At 36.0% G+C, this 23,535-nt stretch overlaps 1 protein-coding gene across 6 annotated transcripts in view; it reads right to left on the bottom strand.

Annotated features, from left to right (window-relative positions):
- LOC100883634 (thrombospondin type-1 domain-containing protein 4) overlaps positions 1-18,972 on the bottom strand; it is a 30,423-nt gene extending 11,451 nt beyond the window's left edge. Inside the window, exons 1-2 of one of the 6 annotated variants that reach the window (XM_012292501.2) lie at positions 18,587-18,972; positions 11,618-11,876 (exon numbers count right to left, since the gene is read on the bottom strand). In XM_012292501.2, the coding sequence (XP_012147891.2) occupies positions 11,618-11,659 (42 nt within the window). In that variant the 5' untranslated portion in view covers positions 11,660-11,876; positions 18,587-18,972. Of the gene's footprint in view, positions 1-11,617; positions 11,877-12,573; positions 13,137-18,196; positions 18,219-18,276; positions 18,498-18,586 lie in introns of those variants that run through there. The other 5 variants (XM_012292502.2, XM_012292504.2, XM_012292500.2 and 2 more) reach the window with 5 other exon arrangements.
- Between the last annotated feature and the right edge of the window lie 4,563 nt (positions 18,973-23,535).

The raw sequence follows: 23,535 nt of genomic DNA, 5'->3' as shown, positions 1-23,535 counted from the left end.
AATTCCTCGAACACAAATATTCATTACAATCCTGCCCAGAATTATGCAACATCCAATAAATGAATAGAACGATTTATGAATTTGTCATTTGTAACTGTGATCTCAGTGAATCTCATTACTATTCGAGGCTCATGCACCGTGCAATTTGCGATTTCAATAGACTATAAATGGAAAAATAACGGTTTCTCGGAAACGTGCAGTACATTTCTATCAATTTACCCATGCAAATGATGCAGTCTGATCCGTCAGTAGGTGGGAAATCGTTAATCTACGAAATAACATTGTGAAAGGGAACTCGGAGGATATTGTAACGCGGGGTCGACGTAACTTATTGTTGTGCTTGATGAAGTTGGAGAAGATTAAGAAGATAAGAAATTGTATGTTAAATTGCTTATAGTCCTCGTACGTGGGTTAGTGTTACATGGGCGTGGAATCGGTATATGGGACGCGAAAGACGAGTATAAATTACAGTGAAGACCACATGGCCGCGTAGTAGCAAGTGCCTCGATGGTGATTTAGGTCATATCTGGTACATCATATCTGCATATTACTACCGTTTGATCGAACGATTAACATAGCAGTGACTTTTTCACAATTTTTTTCTGTATACGATTTTGCAATTCGTAACATGCCAAATAGGCTGTTGGACAAATCTTTACTGGATGAGTCTTTAGACGGTTACTCGTGGTCTTTATGGAGGTTTTAGAAGATAAATTTTTTTGATACTTCACAATTTTTAATATACACCGATTATACTTAACATTAAATATTAGGAATGCGTCACGATGACGCACTGTAGATTCCAAATTCCCTTTCCAAACGCCCAAATCTCAAAATCCCCAAAACCCCAAATTTCCAAATTCTTAAGCCTCCAAATTCCTAAATCCCCAAATTCCCAAATTTTCAAATCCCCAAATTCCCAAATTCCCAAATTCCCAAATTCTCAAATCCCCAAATTACCAAATTACCAAATTACCAAATTACCAAATTACCAAATTCTCAAATCGCCAAATTCCCAAATTACCAAATTCTCAAGTCCCCAAATTCCCAAATCCCCAAATCCCAAAATTTTCTAACTCAAAAGTCCAAATCCCCAAATTTCCTAATCCCAAAATCCAAATCCTGAGATATCCGAGTAAATCCTAGCGTTGTTAAAAATCCTTGTTAATTATTAACAAAATTATGTTAATTATTTACATTACCACGGTTCAATGACGTAATTTGATATTACATAGGAATGCAAATTTTGTCTGACCTGTTTCGGACCAGTTTAAAATCGAATGTTATACAATCTGAAATGAGTAATCTCTCCAGCTGACGTTCGTTTGTTTCCACTGTATTACGTAACAGATAATTGTAAACTTTGTTCGAATGATCGAGCCCCGTTTTGTACGAATTGAACTCGAATCCAGTCTAAATTTAGCAACACATTACTCTGCAGTAATATCAAGCAGAAGGTGTTCAATCTCGCGTTTCACTGCAGAACTGTTTAATCATCTAATCGGATGTTGTCAATTTTTGCTCTAACTTGATGTGACATTTACGAAATTTCGTGCAAAACTTGTTTAGAGTTTTCTTTTATTAATTATTTAATTATAATTTGAGGGTTATTGATCACTTTTACTATTACAATGCTAGTATAATATTAATACGATAAGTTTTTGTTAGTTCTAATTTCATATGGGGAATTTTTGATTAATGGCGCCCTCTAAGTTATCGTAGTACACGAGGATCCACGAGGAGTTCCGAAGATACCCGAAGACGAATTAAGGCGATACAAGTTTCAAAGTTTCAAAATTTTAAAGCCCCAAAATTTCAAAACTGAATACTTTTGCAATTAAATTCCTAATACTAAAATCAAAATCTAAATTATTAAAGTATTTTGTACTGTTTGCAATAAAATTAAGTAAAACGCCTCATTTGCAATAAAATTAAATCGAAGAGAGTACCAAAGAAATTTCAAGAGACATTAACAACATGAATAAATAAAAAACACAATGGCCCTTTAAGGTGTCTAGTTCAGTATCAGTTGCGTAATTAAGGGATTCCATAAATTTTTTCACGATCATAATCCCACCGGAGATGCTCATAAATCACGGGTCGATGTCATAAATATAAATCCTAGATAACGATCGATGCGAGATAACATTAACGTCCGGTATACCGGTGTATAACAGCCGATCTCGTCGTTAATATCATGTAATCGGGGACCTGTTTCACGTCGTTTGACATTATCGAACGATAATCGAGAACCGAGCTGTGGCGCGGCTCGCATTGTTCACCTCTGGTCCGATTTATAAATTCGCTCATGCGATATTCATACAATTAACATCCAAGCGATCCCGTGCATACGACCGACAACGTAACTTGACATTCATCCCGGGTTAATCCAATCAGAGTGAGGAGTGTCGCTTTGGGCGCGGCTTTATATGCACGTTACTGATTAGCTTTTACTGAAAAAAAGAAGTGTCGCCCGCGACGGAACAAAGTTACGTTCAGCTCTACCGATTATCAAGGACAAACATGGACATTGCTGGATATTTGATCGGAGAACCTCTACTGTTACCTTCTGCGTTTGATGGTCGATCCGAAGGGGATAATGTAGGATGAACTTTTGGAACTTTTATTGCATCGAACTTTGAATGATGATGAAGAAATAGGTTTATGAACACTTGGAAATTTGGCGAGTTAAAAATATAGGAACTTGGAAACTTAAGAATTAGGAAATGCAGGTGTTTGGAAATTTTGAACTTTTAGAAGTTTGATTGAACTGAACTTTGAATGACGGTGAAAAAATAGCTTTATGAACATTTTAAATTTCAGGGAGTTGAGAATGTAGGAATTTAGAAATTTAGAAACTTGGAAATTTAAGAATTTGCTAATTTAGGAATCTTGAAATCTTGAAATCTTAAAATCTTGAAATCTTGAAATCTTGAAATCTTGAAATCTTGAAATCTTGAAATCTTGAAATCTTGAAATCTTGAAATCTTGAAATCTTGAAATCTTGAAATCTTGAAATCTTGAAATCTAGAAATCTAGAAATCTAGAAATCTAGAAATCTAGAAATCTAGAAATCTAAAAATCTAAAAATCTAAAAATCTAAAAATCTAAAAATCTAAAAATCTAAAAATCTAAAAATCTAAAAATCTAAAAATCTAAAAATCTGAATATCCTCAAAAATGTCCAGTTCTTATTAAAAGCCCCGATATCACAGAACAATAAATTTCGACCGCTTGTTCGTACATCACCGAGTCCCATAGACACGACCTTTTTCCGGTCCTCGGTATATAACTTGGATTAAGTTGACACGCGACAAGATCGGTCGACAGCCTCTTTCGAATGTGCAGCGACATTAAAATGCTTCGCAGCATCATCCAGATCATCCGGAAGAGGGCTGGAATCAACCTTGTACACGTGGTTTCCGTAAGGAACGCGAGAACACAAGTTGTTTTATCGCAGTGTAAACACCTGGCTTGAGTTCGCACGATCCCGCTTGTAAATGTTGCCGGGAGAATTACGACTCGGTTATTACAAGTTAACGCGCACGACGTAACTTAATGTACTTTAACGCCTTTACAGATTTATGCTGCACGCTTAAAATGTACACATGTATATACATTGCGTGTATCCATGAAAAAATTCGCGAGACACTGGACACGGCAATGCGGGTTATCGCGCAAATATATGTAGTTTTGCAGTGTTACTTTGGTTTCTAATATTTTACATAGTTTGCCTACTGTACATGTATCATGGGATCTTCTGCGTGTAATGTATAGTTCATGCGTTTTGTATACTTGCTTTGCTCATTTGCTGCGGTTATTACTCAAGAACCATGACATTAATTATAGTATATGTTACAACTTTGTACGGACATTATATGCACAGACATAACTATTTTATACGATCATTTTCAATAAATCACTTTCACGACTCTGGCAGTAGAAAGAAACTGTTCTTGACACACTGATATTTCAGAAATTTAGGTTATTTCACTGTTAAATAAAATTATGTGTACTACATTTATGTGCATAAAGCAAATATTCGTAGTTAGAAGAATAACACGAAAGTTACATAAAACCGATATAAGAGGCTAATTAATAATCGGCTTTCAGATGAATCATCGGTGTTCGAGCAACGATGCAAATTCGGGGGTATGCTCCGGATTCTTGACGTTGGGGATTAAACATCTCTAGTGACCAAGAAGGCAACAAGATTAAACGTCAAACTCCATTCTCGTGTTATCGAGGGGATCTCGACGCCATTGGCGTACCGATGTCACAGACAGCATTTGATTTACATGTTCGTTTTAACAATTGTTTGCTTTGATTGACAAATTCGAGGTATAATAAAAATTTGTCAGCTTTGATGGAACAAAACAATTCATATTTTATGTAACAGGCTTTATAAAATAGTATGACAAGTATGGTTCCACATTCATGTGTTCAGAAACTGTTTCAAACAATGAAATGTCATTTATCAAGCTTAAGAATAAAATTATGGAGTGAAACCTGACCTGATATAACCTAATTCATGTATCTGAAAATTGTATCAAGTAATGCAGCTCAGTTCAATCTTTGAATACAAAATTGTGAAGTGAAATATTTGAGACGAATACAACATGTGTATCCTACTTGGTTAGCCTAACACATGTTTCCAAAAACTGTATCTCTCGATATAGCTCAATTTAACAATTCCCAAACAAAAAATTATTAAGTGTCATATTTGAGACGAATGCACCTCTTTTATTTTAGTAAGTTAATCTAACCTATGTATCCAAAAACTGTAATTAAATATTCGAGATGAATGCACCATCTAAGCAAGTTAACCTAATCCACGTATACAAAAGCTGTATTAAGGAATATAGTCCGACCAATAAAACTGAGACGTTCGAAACGAATGTGCCTAATGTGTTAAATCACTGACATTCGCACAGAGAAGCGTTTCACGGTTTCACGGAATTCCATCCTTCTTTTGACGCCTGCCAACCAGTTTCCTCTGGCCGGATATAATTGACTTTGCTCGATAAGACCGGATTCCGTGGCGAATTCTAAATGCTTTTTCACGGTGGTCCGACGGGAGGAAGCTTGTCGAGAGGCGCGTCTAACTCGAGGACTCGAGGCGTTTTCTGCAACCTGCTCGGCGGATCCGTTGGCGCCGGTTACGCGTACGCGTCGTAATGCGCGAGATGAGAAAGGGATGAGACGCGAAAGCAGAACCGATAGTCTGCGAATGAGCACGGTCACGTGCACCGTCATCTTCAACTTCAAGTTCCATGGGAGAATTTAAATTTAGGATAGGTAATAACGAAACTGCCTCGTTGCGGTAATAGATCGAATAGGTTGCGTGAGTCGTAATAATTCGCGTCGTTAAGGGGCAAATTAATATTACGCGAAAGGCTTGATGATGCTACGGGTTAACGAACGTCACTGTTAATGAGGCGACTGTAAATTGAAGGATGATCTTTTTTCAACGCTTTTTTACGAATCTTTACTGTAATTTTCCGTCTGCTTCGTTATGCACCGAAGCTTTCTTCGACTCAGACTAAGGGCCGAGTAATGAGCACTCTTATCATTTGCTTTTTTGAAGAGCAGGAAAAATTTAAGGTGGTCAAAGGAGAGTCTAGATTTAGAGTGTTCAGAAGGTCAAGAATAGTTTAGGAAAAATTTGGGAATTTTCAATTCTTGAACTTTGAAACAGTGGATCTTTAAATGGTTTACTTGTCAAACCTTAATTATTTACGAAGCTGTAGAATGTCTTAAAACACAAATGGAGATATTAACCTGTCTACGTTTAAAACTGCAGGTAGGGCGTTATTTCCTAAAAGTGACATATCTCTTGTGTGACATATGTCATAAAATATAATTTGAATAAGACGGTACTCTATTGACCGGCCCGGTGAACGCAGACACTTGGTAAGGAGAAACATTAAAAGCTTCATAAAGAAGCGAACAACGAAATGGACATGAAGAGGTGAGAAGGAGACGAAGTGTATACTCGAAAGACGTCAATGAAGATTCGAACAGCGTACGAAAGTCGAGTGACTGCAAGTTGCATGATCATGACCCTGCACTAAGCGAATGTCATAACGTTGGGAAAGAAACGAGACACGAAACTGATGGTCCATGAATAAATATCTTCCTACTGTCAGTCTAGCTGACAGACGCGTAAAAGCAAATTGATTGCGACTCGAGGGAAGGAAGATTTAATTTAGAAATTAGGTATGTCATTGGTGAGACGTTGGTAATATTTCATTTAATTGCTACAAACACGACATTGCATTATTTGTGATTACAAAATTTCGACAAAATTGTCAACTTTTTTGAAACATGTACGTGTCAGAATGATCGATGAGGTTTGATAGTTTCAATTTGAAATACATGCTTATGTCATTGCTGTATTTATAGATAATGCTGATACGTGCAAGTTTTGTATTTATAGAACATCTGTAATTTATTACAATACCTTGACTTGACAATAAGTGCGCGTGACACGAAAACGAGGAAACTGTGAGACTTCCTGGATGGATTACATTTATTCACCGTATTCATACTTTTAATTCGATCTATCAAACTAGCATCTTGTAACACCTGCACGTAACTTACACCTTGCCACATTCCTTCTGCTTATTAATGTCGAATGCGGTTCGATTGAAGACACTCTTCATTTGACTTTGACTTTACTTTAGATTATCATTCAGATTTTTAACTTAAGACTGAGATGTTCAACTTAGGATTTCATTTCGAATTTTATATGAAGATTTAGGCTTTTAGCTTCGGATTTTAATTTAAATTCTAGGTTAGGATTAAGGTTTTTAATTTGAAATTTTGCTTGAAATTTTAGATTAAGACTGAGACGTTCAACTTAGGATTTCACTTCGAATTTGATATGAAGATTTAGGTTTTTAGCTTCGGATTTTATTTTAAACTTTAGGTTAGGATCAAATGTTTAAAAAATTTTTTGAAGTAAAAAATTTACTTCAAATTTTAGATAAAGATTAAAATATTCAACTTAAGATTTCACTTTAAATTTCTCATCAAGAGCAAAACTTTCAACTTCAGATTTCATAAAAAATTTTAGAATAACTTCATTTTTTCAAGATTTTTTTTCAAACTTCAATTAAAATGAGTAGATAGTAAACAAACATTAATCATTCTTCTTGCACCAAAGAATGTATTTACTTTCACTCTAAAATATTGAACTCTACTCAATGTACAGCTTCGATAATTTTGCGTGTCGTCGAAAATTAATCACAGTTTCGTAGAAACTCGACAGGTCGGAAATTTCTCGTAATAAATACCTGAAGATTTAAACTGAGCAGAGTATTAATCGCGAACGATCTCGTGTACCTCCAAATGCCGTAGAACTCGTTCAACAAATCCCGGCGCCTGTTCGGCAAATTCAGCGATGCTTTAGCGTCGAACAGCTAATGAATCGTCGCCGGTTTATTGGTTGTTAGTTTATTCAGCGTTATTATTATCACTCGTGGTCTTAACGAGGCCTCGAAAAGGTAAATATCGTTCGAGCACACCCTAATGAACGCTTGTATTTTAAAATCGTGGACGACACAGGACCCGTTTAGACCGGTTTTTTTTCGTGTCCATTAAGAACTATGACTAATAAAATTGCCGATGGTGAAACGTAAATTAGCCGAATGAATCTTCGTTTCGCAGATAAGCGAATAGCGAAGTATGAGTCAGAAATTGTCTACAAAAATGTGCACCCGAAAATTTTTTCGACGAAGTAAAAATACAAAGTTATCGTTTTCTAGAAGATTTTCGTTAAGATAAGATATCGTAACCAAAATCAGTGAACTAATTATTAATGTTGTTTATTGCCAATCTCTACCACTCCCTCGTTAATTATCATAAAAGTTATGTAAATCTTGTACAGTGTCAATCAAAGTTTAAATTAACGCTCCGATATACGCTTTTACGATAAGCATGGAAACGGGTCAAGTGAATGCGAGAAGTACGAAAAAATATTTTTGCGTACGTGATTCGAGAAAAAATCAAGCTACTATTTACATGGAAAATGTATACAAATTCTACCGTTCTGTCATTTTCATTGACATATGTCTTTACTTTTTATTTGCCACATTTCTTTCTTTGTCTGTTTTAATATTGCTGTGATTAATTCTGACGCAACCAGAATCATAGTATAAGGGGTTAACACGGTATTTGTATATCTGTGATAAGAATTTTATAAATTTTGTACAGTTAAACTTCTTCAAAAGCAGAAATATTTTCTCTCTGACTTGTAGCTTCATCTGAAGATTCAGTAAGAAGTCCTACAGTTACCTAACGACACAAATCACATCGATTATCACGAAGATGTATGAAAATCCTGATATTTATGGAATATGAAGACGATCGATCACGAAGGCAATCTCTGAACGTGGAAGACATTGTTTTGTTCGCGAATCGGGCGTTCCTTGTAAATGACTTCGACTAATTGCGAACAACATCGATTTTTATTTTTTCCACCGATGAGCAGAAACCCGTCTATGACGTCCAAGGTCTATCTAGGAAGTACCATATTGCTTGGAACGCATTCCTGCGGTTAAATGTTGCGAGTAACGCGTATTCTTAGACCAGCCAGATAGCACATTAGAACAGATTCGAGCCGCTTTTAAAGTGTTGCAGGGAACAAACAGATACAGCACTTTATCCTTGATCCAAATTCATCGGCCAAATCTTGTTCTAATGTCTCCTGAAAGCAGAAGGATGGTTCATTAATCAAACGAATCGATGTCCATTGTATCGGCGCCCACGGGACTGCTCGAAATTGTCTTTGCTCAATGGACAGTCTTCCATCTTTGGTTCGTTTCAGAATCGTTAACTGTCTTCCGGTTGAATGCTTTCAAATTGAATCTCTCACTTATTCAAGATTTATTTCCGACGTTTTATCGCGTAGGTGTTCTTTTAGCAAATGTGGTCTCAAACTTGTGAATGGCTAGTGACGCACGTTCGGTTGCACACTACAACGGGTCAAATTTGCAATATTTCATGTTTGGAGCGTTTTGAAATGGTTCAAGTTCTAAGTACTTCTACCTTAAAAACGGGTGAAGTCTTATTTTGCTGAAGTTCTAAATTTCACAAGGTTTAGATTACTGTTTTTACATTTTAAAGGTATTAATGTTTTAAATTCTTAAAGTCATGAAACTCATAAGGCCTTTAATTCTTCAAGATTGTAGACATTAAATATGACTTTGATTAAGGGTATGAGAATAATTTCTAACTAAAGATGACTATAATTTCTCACCAAAAATAACTTTAATTGAACATGACTATAATTGCTAACTAAAGATGACTTTAATTAAAGAAGACTATACTTTTTAACTAAAGATGACTTTAATTAAAGACGACTACAATTCCTAATTAAAGATGACTATAATTCCTAACTAAAGATGATTTTAATTAAAAATGACTTTAATTAAAGACGACTACAATTCCTAATTAAAGATGACTATAATTCCTAACTAAAGATGATTTTAATTTCTAAAATTTCGAATATCTAAGTTTCGAAATCCTCAAAGTCCCAAATTACCAAGATATCAAATTTCTAAACTTCGAAATTCCCAAGTCTCCAAAAATTTCAAAAATCCCCAATTTGTATGATACCAAAATCCTAAGCTCTGAATTTTCAAAATCCCGAATTCCTATTGTCCCAATTTCTCAAAGACTGCAAATTCCTAGATTCCCTCGATTCCAAGGTCTGAAAGTCTCAAGGTTCCAAATCCCAAAGCCCTGAATTCCTAGTCTCAGATTTCCAAATTGTCAAATTACCAAAATTCTAAAATCCCAAAAATCCTAAAAATCCCCAAAATCTCAAAAATCCCAGAAATCACAGAAAACCCAGAAATCCTAAAAATCCCAGATATCCCAAATATCCCAAAAATCCCAAAAATCCCAAAAATCCCAAAATCTCAAAAATCCCAAAATCTCAAAAATCCCAAGAATCCTAAAAATCCAAAGAATCCCAAAAATCTCAAGATTCCCAATAATCCCCAAAACCCCTAAAGTCCCAAAAATCCCAAAAATCCCAAAATTCCAAGATGTCAAAATGTCAACAGCCCACAGATTTCCATGAAATTTAATTTCCGCTGCAAGACGAGTGTCGAGAATCGAATTTAAAAGCGTTGTGAAACCAAAGCTCGAAAGAGTGCCTCCTACTCGAGAGCGATTCTCGAGGATGTCAGCAAGAAATACACCGACACGCTTTCGACGAAATTTTAGTGACACGCACGGATAAAGAGATGCCTCCAAAAAGAGTCTCTCTTATCACGGTGACACGAACGGGACACGGCCGTGTGATACTTTTTATTGGTCCACGGTAGTAAGCCTCGAGGCACTCGGTTTTCTCCGGTCGAATAAGAAGAAAAAAAGGAAGAGGAGAAAGGGGAAGAATATATATATATATATATAAAAAAGACGTAGGGCTCTCGGCATCCGTGCTTTTCAGCATGTGCTGAGAAACGGAGGCCTGAATGCGGACGGGTTTGAACCACGAGGCGCCAGATATCCTGTAATTTGTCTTTCAACGAATCACTTTGGTCGACCACGTGAGACGAAATTTCGTGGATCGTATAAATTACAATATTCGATTCGTAGCCGGTATAACTCGGGACTTTCATCGTTTTGCCTTCAAAGATTCGCTTTTGAAATTCGTTGCTATCGAGACTGGTCAATAATCTGGTCGAATGTGTTTGGATCCTTTTAGCATTACACTTCAAAGTTTAACTTATTTATGATTTTTTGGAGATTGATTTAATGTATTCAGGAATAGTTTTTCAGGATATAGTTTTTCAGAATAGTCTTTCAGAATAGTTTTTCAAGTTCAATAATACACCTATGTAGAAATTCTGTTTTTACACTAATTATGTAATAATTGTTTTGCAAATATTTTTAATTAATTTCCAGACAACTATAAGTAAAATATAAATATATGATATAAGATTGAAAGATTAAGAGATTCATGACCCATCACACATGGATCACCTATTCAATCCATAGATGCTGATTTGAAGAACTCATATTGAAAACATGTAAGCTATATAATGTAAGATATATACACTTGTAAATGAAATATGTCTTCATCTCGATATTCCATTAAAATTACACAAAAATCAATACACATCAATTCAAAAATATTCGTCACAAATTACGTCAGCAATAAACTAAAAATAATTCACCATTTCTCTACCCTTAAATCACGATGAACGCACGCTTTGAAATGTAACCTAATGTATCATCATCACATTCTCAAAGGATTAAAAGAACTTATCAGTAGATAAAATGATCCCAAAAGCACTTATCACTTATCAGGTGCGCAAATACCAAGAATTCGTACTTCGGTATTTGATTTCGAAATACCAGCATCGCAACCTCACGAAAAATCGATGACGTACAACTTATAAAGAAACAAGTCCTTTGAATTGGGCTTCAAAGAGACCGCCCAGCACTTACCACGCTTTTTTCAATCTCGTGCACAAACATTTCGAACGGCTGCACATTAGTCTGATCTACGAGGTTGGCATTGAGATTCGAGTCGAATTAGAACCGACCCAGAAACAGTCTTAACATCATACTAAATTGTGAGTAAATGTTTCGGGTCTTACCGTCAGAGATATCAATAGAGCGAACAGGACAGCTCGATCCATTTTGAAGAAGGTTCTTTTTCGGCTTCACACTTGGGACATCATCGTTTTTTCCGCTTAATGTTCTTCACGCTGAAGTCCTCTTCGCGGAAAATCGCTCGTCATTTTCCAAATGTGGACACTTCGTTTGTTCTTAGTCTCTTTCACTGTCATTTGAATGAGAGTTCATTTCACTTGCACTTTTGTTGGTTGCGGTGTCATTGAGATGGGCTGAGTTTAACTGTGAGGGTAAGGGTATTAAGTTTTAAGCTAGATTTAGTTTGGGGGTTTTTGAGGTTTAAGGTTGTGGAATGTGGAGATCTGAGGATTTTAGGGACTTTGGAAAGTTGGAAATTTGGGGAATAGGGATTTGGAGAATTTGGGATTTGGAGAATTTGGGGTTAGAAGAATTTGGGATTTGGAGAATTTGGTATTTAAGAAATTTAGGATTTGGGGAATTTAGGATTTGGGGAATTTGGGATTTGGGGAATTTGGGATTTGGGGAATTTGGGATTTGGGGAATTTGGGATTTGGGGAATTTGGGATTTGGGGAATTTGGGATTTGGGGAATTTGGGATTTGGGGAATTTGGGATTTGGGGAATTTGGGATTTGGGGAATTTGGGATTTGGGGAATTTGGGATTTGGAGAATTTGGGATTTGGGGAATTTGGGATTTGGGGAATTTGGGATTTGGGGAATTTGGGATTTGGGAAGATTGAAATTTGGGGAATTTGAGAATTTGAGGACATAGAAATTTTAGAATTTAGTAATTTCAAATTTTGGTTATTAGCGAGTTTTGTATCCCAAAAATTGAAGAATTTGGAAATATAAAAATTTGCAAACTTGAGATTCCAGGGATTTAGAAACATAGAAAGGTCGCATTTTAAAACCCAAAAAGTCAGAAACTCCGACAATCTACATATCACCACATGTCTTACCACATATGGCTAAATCTACTCGCAGCAACTCATCACTCTCCCAATTGAAAATTTATCATTCACTCAAATTTGAAAACCAATCACATCACTCTTCCACGAGTAATTTCCATAAAATAAAGTCTAAACTTCAGTATCCCCTTTCCCACAATTTTTGAGGTCGTTAAGTATCTTTCACACCGAACACGATTTTTTCCGCGAATTTTTTCATACCGCTCGTATCGCGATATTATTTATCGTTACTCAGGTTACCTTACACGGTATTCGAGAGACTCTGCAGGAATTTCCCTGCTGATATCTAAATTGTGATCAACGCGATCGCGGCAGACACGGATAGAAGGATAGTAGAGATAAGAAAATTATTTACACGAACGCTGTAACCGACATCATGAGGCCAGATAAAAAGGTGGCGGGAACACGGGGCATAGTTTGTGTAATTACATCAGGCTACCCGATAAATCGGCGACCTTTCCCGATTTTTCGTCGCTCCCGTTTTCGTTCGCGGTCCACGGCGCACACTTTCCTCGAGCGAAGCAGGTTTCTTTCTGTCCGGGATCGGTTAATGAAGCAAAGTGCCGACAAGAATGATCAATACCTTTAGCGAAAATTATAGGCCACTTCCAGTGAGACATACAAGGTGTTCCGTGGAACGAAGTGTTTTTACGCGTTGAAAATTCGAAATGTTACGCGAAACTTATTTCGGCGAAAATTTATCGCTTCGAAAATTGAATTCGAAGACTGTACACTTCCGGTAATAATGTCACCAACAATTTGCGTTATTAGATTTATCTCGCGTTAGAATTCTGCGGCTGACTCAAATTTTCTGTGACTGGAAGGTTGTCAACTGCAGGTACACTAAAAAGTGAAAGGGAATTGGTCGAATATTTTGCGAGGAAACTATTACTATTATTACTGCTATTATACCAGAAATACACGACTTTTTACATATATTAGCTGGCAATTTTTATTTCGCAGGTGAGTTGACATTTTAACTTAGATCAAGAATCAAAATTTACCAAAGGAAATTTAAACCTGTTATTTTTTATATTGATCAAATGAAGATTTGATCCTCACATGATGAGGACACATGGTGCAAGAAATAAATGAAATGTGTTTTCCAAAGTACGCGAACACGGAATGACAAAACGGTTCTTGGGAAATCGCAGAGTATTTTTAGGATCGTTTTAAGCCGTTGTAGAACGAATGCACCGAAACGAAAAAATATATTCGACGTTTGGATAATATTTTAATGCCGGCGAAAGTGGGCGTCGGATCGCCTACTATTTTTAAGCCCTGTCCCGATTTCTGGACGAGGCTGCAGCCTGTGCTATCAGCGAATCACCGTTTCCCGTTTCTTTCGAGCTGTCCACGATTCTTTTTCCAGCCTGCATGCTCAAACAAACACGTTTCAATTCGAACTTTGTATATCGCTGCCTTTGTGTCGTCGTATATTTTGTGCACCGCAGGATCTGTCGCATTAATTACCGAAGTTTGTGTGTAACATCGAATGTTCGCTGGTAAATTCGTTCGTTGGTATTATTTCGATTACTCCCTTCTTATTTTTCGATTCGGGCAAAAATATGGGGAACAAGTTGTGCTCGGACTCTTTTTGTCTGGATGTTTTGGGGTGCCAGACGATTTATGTATAGGGTGTTCCATGTAAAATAAACTCTTTAAATATTTTAACTAGTAGTCTTGTAAAACTTAACCTAATATGAAGTAGACTTTTATCATTCAAATCTAATACGTTGTATAATTAGTATGTCTAATTTAATATATCAGGTATCAATTCTAATATGTCAAGTTTCATATGTTAATATGATTGATATGTCTAATAGATCAACTTTAATATGTCATATGATATGATTAGATATATCAATGATCGATGCATCAGTAACATTCATATATTAATATGATCTATGTGTCAATATGATTAATATGTCTAATAGATCAAATAGATTAAATATATCAATATGATCAATATATCAATAAAATGTATGTATTAATATGATCAATGCATCAACATCATCGACATATCAATATGATTGATACATCTAATACATCAAGTTTGATATCTTATACAATATGTATGTAACAATGATCGAACTACTGTCTGTTGACGCCATATTCGTATTCGTACTATTCACTTTGTTGACAACAATTCTACATCAACCTGAAGTTCAATTTTCTAAAAACAACTACCTAACCTTCAAATCCATACTGTAAATATAAATCAATCCATTAAAAGCTATAGCAAACATATCAGTGTTTGCTCAAACGATCAAACGATAAAAAGTACATCAAATTATTAAAGTACCTTCTCAAGATATATAAAACTTTCCAATACAAGTAGATTATAAATATAAATAAAAATAAATAGACAAAAGATGAACTAATAAATCTCTGGTTCAAATATTTCTACCGCAGAGGTTCTTCAACTTTGACGAGGATATTTTGGAGCGTGAGAAAACAGCTTGTGATGTTACGCGAAGGAAATTGAATATCAAAGAAGCTATCAAGCTCTCTTACGTACACGCAAGCACATAATGCTTTCATGCTCCAGTTGTTAGCGAACGTTTGACGGGAATCGATATTAGTCGCGCGTCGACCTGTCGAACGTGATCGCTTCTACGCGAAATTATTATCTGAAAGTGGACCAGATTTTTCTGCATAACATTTCCTGTTCAAATTCTGCGTACCTATTAAAAAGTTCGACTTGAAATCCTGGTCTCGATTTTCTTCGGCGCCATATCGATGGTTCCACTAGATCGATCTCAATTACGAACGTCGCATTATCTACGTTTCGATCTATTGTTGTATCCGTGCGTTTTCCGTAGGACGTCATGAGTAACTTTCAATCGGATATATTTATGGGTCCTGTTTACCGTGGAACATTATTTCACCGATTGAAATCCCATGGAACGCTACCGCGGATCGGAACGAGCGAGAAATGTGGAATTTATGTAGCAATAGACGCACAAGAAAACAAAATTATTCCAACTGTAATTATGTACGATCGACAACTAGTTCTACGTTCCTTTATTTTTAATCGAGATTAAAGGAAATCGAGCTGAGTGATAATGTTAGGTGTTTGGAAATTATAAACAGTGGTTTAATCACTTAATAGAGATCAACAGGTCTTAATCGGAGTCATTGGCGTAGATATCTAGGGATCGCATTAAATTTGCTTTAAATTTTATAATTTTCTATATCTGAATTTTGCAAATTTTTAGTTCATAAGATTAGTGAATTTTTAAATTGTAAAATATCTAGGTTCCCAATTTTTCAAATCTCCAGAACCTCTAAATTCCTAATTCTCAAACACCATGTGTTCCACATTTCTCAAATTAAAATATTTTTCAAATTTCTATGTCTCTAATTTCTCAAATCTTTAGAATCTCTAAACCCCTAATTCTCAAATACTAATTTTCCTACGTTTCTCAAATTAAAAAATTTTCCAAATTTCTAAGCCCCCAATTTCTCAAATCTCCAGGATCTCTAAACCCCTAATTCTCAAGCACCAAATTTCCCACATTTCTCAAACTAAAAAATTTCCCAAATCTCCAGAATCTCTAAACTCCTAATTATCAAGTACCAAATTTCCACATTTCTCAAATAAAAAAATTTTCCAAATCTTTACGTCCCCAATTTCTCGAATCTCTAGAATCTTTAAACCCCTAATTCTCAAGTACCAAATTCCCACATTTCTCAAACTAAAAAATTTCCCAAACCTCTGTCCCCAATTTCTCAAATCTCCAAAATCTCCAAATCCCTGATTCTCAAATTCCAACCCCACATTTCCAAAATTCTAAACTACCTACTTCTCTCAACACCAAATCCCCATCTTCCCAAATTTTCAATGGCGCGTCTACCTCATCAAAAAAAGACCTAACTACGCCACTGCCCATCCAGATACAAGAAATTCAAGCTATCATAATCCTGTTTATTACTTTTCCCTACATTATCCTGTATATAAATACAGTTAATAGATAATTACGTGTCAACCCAAACAACGCAAATTAGCAATTCGAAAAACAGTTGGGATCAATCGATTATTCGAATAAATATTTATTAAGACGTTTCTGGTTGCATAAATCCCGACATTAATTAAGTTCGTCCTTATATTCCGCACTTTGTATAATAACCGCGGAATATTCATCGAGCCGGGAAACACGGTTTGTCGGATTTGCGGCCAGTCGCCTGCCGATCCGAGCGTAATTAAATTATTAGCCGATTATTTATTAGTTTAAGTGGCAGGCTAAGTGCATATTAATCGCGGGTTAAAACGGATTAAGTATTGCGACGTTAAGTGCACGGCGAGTAATCATGAATATGAATTATGTGACATGCGTTCGGTAGCTATCCTGTCGTTCGACCGCAGCGTACGGCAGCGTGATATTTCAGAAATCGTATCAATTAATCAATGTCCGAGTAACGCGGAGTCAACGTGTCGTTGCTCGAGCCCTTTAGAGGCGCAGTGAAAAATTGTTTCGACATTTCGAATCCGTGCGGTTCTTCGGGTACATTGTATTCTGCAACTATCGATAATAATCAATCGCGGTTTATCACGCAGTTATCGGCCGGCAAACGATTATGTTCCTCGTTACGCTCGCTATTTTTTTTTCTCGACCGACATTTACGAACCTGCTTTACTTTACTGTATCGAAAACGGGGCGGGAAGAATGAAATCATTCCGCGACAGTTACTTACGCAAGTACCTACGGATCAACGTTTATTTTTACGATTATCGACCACGCTGGCTTCGAGCACTATTAATATAATCTTGGAAAGAGACTGGAAAAATAATTCTGCGACGGACTAAATAAACCTATCGGGTTTTATACACACGTTTATTCTCTGCAATTTGATCCCGTGGTGAACATTTTTGAGATTCTTTAATTGGGCCTTGATGATAGGTCTCACAAAATTTTTAGTTCTGTGGTTTTCAAATTAAAAAATTTTCAAACTTGATGAAATAAAATTTGAAACTTAGAAATTTTTTAATGCTGAATTTCAGAATTTTGGTAATTAAAATTTCCGAAGGTTATTTGAACATTATGGGGCTTATAAATTTGGAAATTGAAAAACTTAAAACTTGGAAGTATTGAAATTCAGAAAACTTAATATTTGAAAATTTTGGAGTTCAGGAAATGTTCCCAACACCATCTTCAAAAATTCGAAAAATTAAATATCTGAATAGTTGCAATTATGAAATTTGAAAATTTATAAATATGTAATCAGTGTCCACAAGTATACCCAACAAGACCTAAATCATCACAATACTTTTCAATATCCTACGTTCACATGTGCCCAGAAACAAAACTATTGCCATTCCTCTTGTCACCGTCGTTAACTTTCAAGTGAATCCCTACGAAGTAGTATCTTTTTACTGCCTTGACGTAACACATTGAGTGGAATGAAAATTGCGTGCAAAGAGGGGCGCAAAGTCAAGGCCACGTGCATTCGCACACGAAAATAGAGATGGTACCCATTCGAAGGGATCGTAAATTTAGATTCGTACGTTACAAAGTGTTTGAAGCGTGCGATGGTAAAAAAGAGTCGGTGGTGAGCAAGAAAGAAAAGAATTTATAGCTGTCGGATATAGCAAAGGGGGTTCACGTCATACTTTGGCAAAAATCTCAGCCACGTTCCACGTCTGGCACGATTTTCAAAAGCGTTCCTTAATGGCCCTTGCTGACACCTCACCTTCAATTTGTCAACTTATTTTCTTCCTCGTACAAAATCGCAGAAAAATAATCGGGGAACACTGAAGCGTTCTGGTTGATTTGGATCGATCGTGATCGCGCGGCGTTGAAGAACAAGTTGGCTACTGAGCTTGAAACAATCGTGTCAACTTGTCCCAACATAGAATCTGGTACGAGTAATTGGTGTATCAAATCCACGACCTCGATACGGAATCGATCAATTAGACCGGTATTAAAACAACCTTCGTATGGAGACCAAAGGACTGAAGGACGAACATGGCAATCTTTGTTCAATTTCCTCAAATTCTTACTTGCAGAATTTTGTATATTTCTCTGATCGACAATTCAGGTTATAGAAAGAAATTTGTCGAAATGTTAACACTGAAGCACATATCACCTGCTAATTAATCGACCATTAAAATTTGTAAGATTTATTAAGATTTGTAAGGAAGACTTTTAATGGTAGGTTATGAGATTCAAATTCGTTGTTCACTAAGTTTGTGTTTAATTTGTGAGACACTGTCAGTATGTTTCTCGGATAAAATCACCAGAGTTTAGAGTCGTTTTCGATGGTTCACCGCGAGCACTTATCGGTTAATTAAATATCGAGGAAATAAAAAGCCGGACGATGGCGTGTTGCATGTTACAGAATACCGAGAGACGAGTTCCTCTGTCGTGCTTTACAGAGGTGTCGTGCCGAACTGACGGCTCCCGTCGGTGGAGGATCGACTTTATACAGTCGTGTCTCGCCGCTGCACTATGAACGAGCCTTTACGCTCCTCCACCTTATTTTGACACCTGACGGGATGATGGTTCAAATATTATTCACTTTTTTAACTATCGTGAATTTTCAATTTATTCTAAATTTTTAAATTCTAAATTTCGATAATCTTCGAGTCACTAAAGTTGAGAACTTTCAAATTTTAAGAATTTTAAATTGTATGTCACTAAATTATTATACTTGCAAATTGGTAAATTATCAAATTATCAAACTCCCAAATTTCCATATTTTCAAGTCGTCAAATCTGTAAATTTTTAAGGTTTCAAATTCTTAAGTTTAAAAACGAGTTCTTAAATTTTCATGACTCGTAGTTGCTAAATTCCTAAATTACCTGATTCTCAATTCTCTAAATCTCCAAATGTTTAAATTCCTAAGTCACTAACTTTCCAAACTGCTAAATTCTTAAATTTTCAAATCCCTAAATTTCTAAATTTTTGGATTTAAAAATCCCCAAATTTCGAATCTCCCAAACTCCCAAATTCCTACACGATCAAATCTCCAAATTCCCAAACTTCTAAATCCTCAAATTCTCAATCTCCAAAAATCCGAAATCCTCAAATCCCCAAATCCCAAAAAGCTGCAAACCCTCCTCAAATAATTTCTGCATGTCTTCCTAAAAATTACACTCTTCTTCAAAGAATTCTGTAAAAGGATCTGAAGCGCAGCAGCGAATTATTAAGAGGAATGGAATTTTGAGAGCTTGAGTCATAGTGTTTTTTAAAAGCCTACTCTCCAAAGTTGTTAAGACAATTGAGGATGATGCCTTTCAGCTTGAACATTTTCGCGATATGGTACCAATACAAATCAGGGTTACACATTTTTACTACCAGATTAATTTTTTGAAGAATTTTGAACAATTTCAAATGACGTCAAATCGGATCAAGCGATAATTCATCGTGAAATTTCATAACCTTTCAGATCAACGTGACGTAAAAAAACACGAAACGTGCAGCAATGTGCGTAAAATTTTCTTGACATATTAATCCAAAGCAATTCGTTATACCATGCAGCAAAATGAAACGATTCGCAATCTTTTACCTCGATAATGCATTTTCAACGGTGGCGACGATGCAGCGGGTAAAAGTAGCAGAAAATTAAACGGTTCTTATGGTTGTTTATCGCGAAAGAAGCTTACGGTCCGTCTAACAGGCTTGTTTATACGGCTGTCTCGATTGCTTTTTTGTAAACTCATGCCTAGGTGACAACCAGAGGGTTAACTAATTTTAGTCCCATAATCCAGAAGCTGCTAAAACGCTGCATCACTGAAACCAAATACCAAAATGTCACTTCGTCAACGGGAATTCTGATACCTCGCTTATTGGTCTACTTGCCAGCTTTGTTGGTTAAAATGTCTTCACTAATCTGATTTTCCTCGTTAATTATTAATTAATCGTACTGTAACATTTATTTGACTGTTACAGCTTTTACGTTCTTTCTTTCTTTTACAATGCTTTGTTAATATTCTTGGATTGATTTTAGAAATGTAAGATTTAATTATTTTGTGACTTAACGAAAATTTTTGTTCTTGTTATTCTTTTGTTATTTATATAATTAGAGATGTATTGTAATGAGACTACCTATTTGGAATGATTTTGAACGAGACCACCTATTCGGTATCTATTTGGTTTTAAACTATTATTAAGATTAGTAAAAGAAATAGAGGTAATAGGAGTAATTTATTGGCCGAGAAAAGGAGTAAGAACGCATTCCTTTGAATGGCTTTGAAAATTGATACCGTAAATCTGGCTAAACAACGTCAAAAAATGAGCGTCACCGCATCTAATACCGGATAAAATCGAGCGAAACGGAGAAGAGAGGATTCGAAGATGCAACGTGGTTAGTCCCCGCTAGTATGCAGAGGAAAAAGAGAACATACCGAGCAACCGGTCGTAAGAAAAGATCGCGACGATACGAAACGTGAATATAACGCGTAATCGTAGTTATAGAAGTATCCTGAACAACGTTAAATATTTACGTTAAATCATCGACGGGATCGATATCATCCCTCGAACTGGAAATTTTGCCTTTGGCATATCTCCCTGTCTGTACCTCATGAATATTCATTTTTATATGTTCAACAAGTATTCGAAGGTAAAATGCAAATGGAATCAGCTACCGCGATTTTATGAATTTTACGACGTGCAACGAAGAATGTCTCTTAATGGAAAAAAAGTGTTTTACGATGTTAATCCTCGGACAAGCAATTTTTTATTTCATCGCATATTTCAGATTTTTTTAATAACTGAAATAAGTATGGTAGTTTTATTGCTGGTTCACTTCAAGACCGACATGTTGAACTTCTGATTTTTTAATTTTAGGATTTCAAAACCCTTTGAGCTCCAAGTTTAAGGACCTTGAAATTTCAGAAGATATCACAAGATTTGTATAAAGAAATCTTTAAAATAATGCATTAGAGTCATGGAAACTGTTATCAAAAACATGTCCATAATTCGAGAACCCCAGTTCTAAACATTGCGTCTGTAAAGATTTGCTTCTGTCGTTAGAGCGTTAAGGTTATGTCTCGAATGACTCATTATTGGCTGTTCTAACATAATAAATATTTACAACGAAGGCAACAATGTTTGCTAAGAGAAACAGATTTTTCATGGACACAGTGTCATGTACGTAATACGATATTAATCTGAAACGCGATATTCATATTTCACACTACTTAAACTCACGCACATTAGGATCGCACCACCGCACATTGTGATACTTTCATCTAATGCGTGAAATAAGGTAGCATCGTATCATCGATGGGATAATACCTTTTCGTTTTATCCACATTTGATACGTGAACCGAGTAACATGTAGATTATACCATTTATAAATGTATCAGTTTTTTGTTAATATATTTAGCAAGAAAACGTAACAATGTCTGCTTGGTGTGGGGTCCAGACCTCCAGTGCTCTGCTTCTCTTGGATTACCAATTTAATCGAGCTCACTGTGCTGAAATATATCATCACGAGTGTTTGTACGCAATTTCGAGTGGCCTATCGATTTATAATCTACGTGTAATCTACGAGTGGTTTAGTTTAGGTCAACATTTTTGCGGTGTCCCATTTTCGGCTTGTTAAAAGCTTCCAATAAAATCCACCTCTTACTTTTTTTGAACCGTCAAGAATTATACAGATTAAGAATTATGTAAATTCATTAATTCAAGGTCTTCATTAATTATCAGTCGATCCTGACAAAATCTCAAATCCGCAAAATAACACAACAAATAAATATCGGTATCGTTTGAAATGCTCTCTAATTCGAAACAAAGTTACGATCGCCGAGCTTTATTACAGACCAGGTACGCAGCAGTGTAATCAGGTATCCCCGCAGTCTATCGATCTGATTCGCTCTAATTCGATAAAATTCATCCCGCGAAGTCCACGCGACCAAGTTTTTACTCGTTGTTCGCGAATCGGTCGAATCGTGGAACGAGACCAGTTGTTAATTAGCGATTTCTCAGTGGTGCCGATCTAATTTTCTGCCGAGCAAATTATCGGGTAGCCCGTAGATAGAATTAGCCGCGTCGGCCTGGCTGATATCGCTAAATTGCTGCATTCCTACAAGACGTCCGGAGTGCATCTCCCTCGTTATATCATCATCGTTCATCAGCCTCTGGTCTACGCGGCGGCGTCGTATAAATATATCGCGTTTGGATCATCCTCTTGATCGCCCGGGCGCCCGCGTGCTTCGTGCGAGCATGTACACACGTGTCCCGACAAACAAGCTTACATAAATTAATTGGGTTTAATGAGACACCTGTATTATTGCCTTTACTACTTCAAAATTGTGTGATGACATGTTAAATATCATTGCTATATCTAAAACAAATTTTAAATCTATACTATTACGGTACATGTGTGGTATATGTATGTACATGGGGAGTTATATGTTATAAGTGTACTATGTTAAAAGATATGTATGTATGTCGAAGGTTATATGTTATACATGTACAATGTTAAAACATATGTGCATATGTGATATATGTGTGTGCATATGATATGTGTAAATTACATATGTGAATATGTATCATGTCAAGAGGTGCACATGACTTTATATTACATCAATAGGTATATGTGAATATGTATCATATCAGGAGACACATATGAGTATCATATTGAAAAGTATGTATCTGTATATGTATCATATGAAGAGGTACATATGTGTATGTATTGTATCATGAAATATATGTGAGCATGTATCGTATCAGGAGGTGCATATGAGTGTATGTTACATCGATAAGTATATGTAAGTATGCACCATACGAGAAGGTGCATATGAGTGTGCATTAAATTGACACATATGAGTATGTAACATATCAAGAGATACATATGTGTATACTATATCAAAAAATATATGTATATGAGCATATCTAGAGATACACATCAAGAGGTACATATGTGTGTATAATATCGAAAAATATGTGTATGCATGTGATCACATCCACAGGTACATATATGTGTGTATTATATCCAGAAGTG

Source organism: Megachile rotundata, chromosome 9 (assembly GCF_050947335.1).
Source record: "Megachile rotundata isolate GNS110a chromosome 9, iyMegRotu1, whole genome shotgun sequence".
Classification (NCBI taxonomy): domain Eukaryota; kingdom Metazoa; phylum Arthropoda; class Insecta; order Hymenoptera; family Megachilidae; genus Megachile; species Megachile rotundata.
This window is presented reverse-complemented; position numbering and strand designations above follow the sequence as displayed.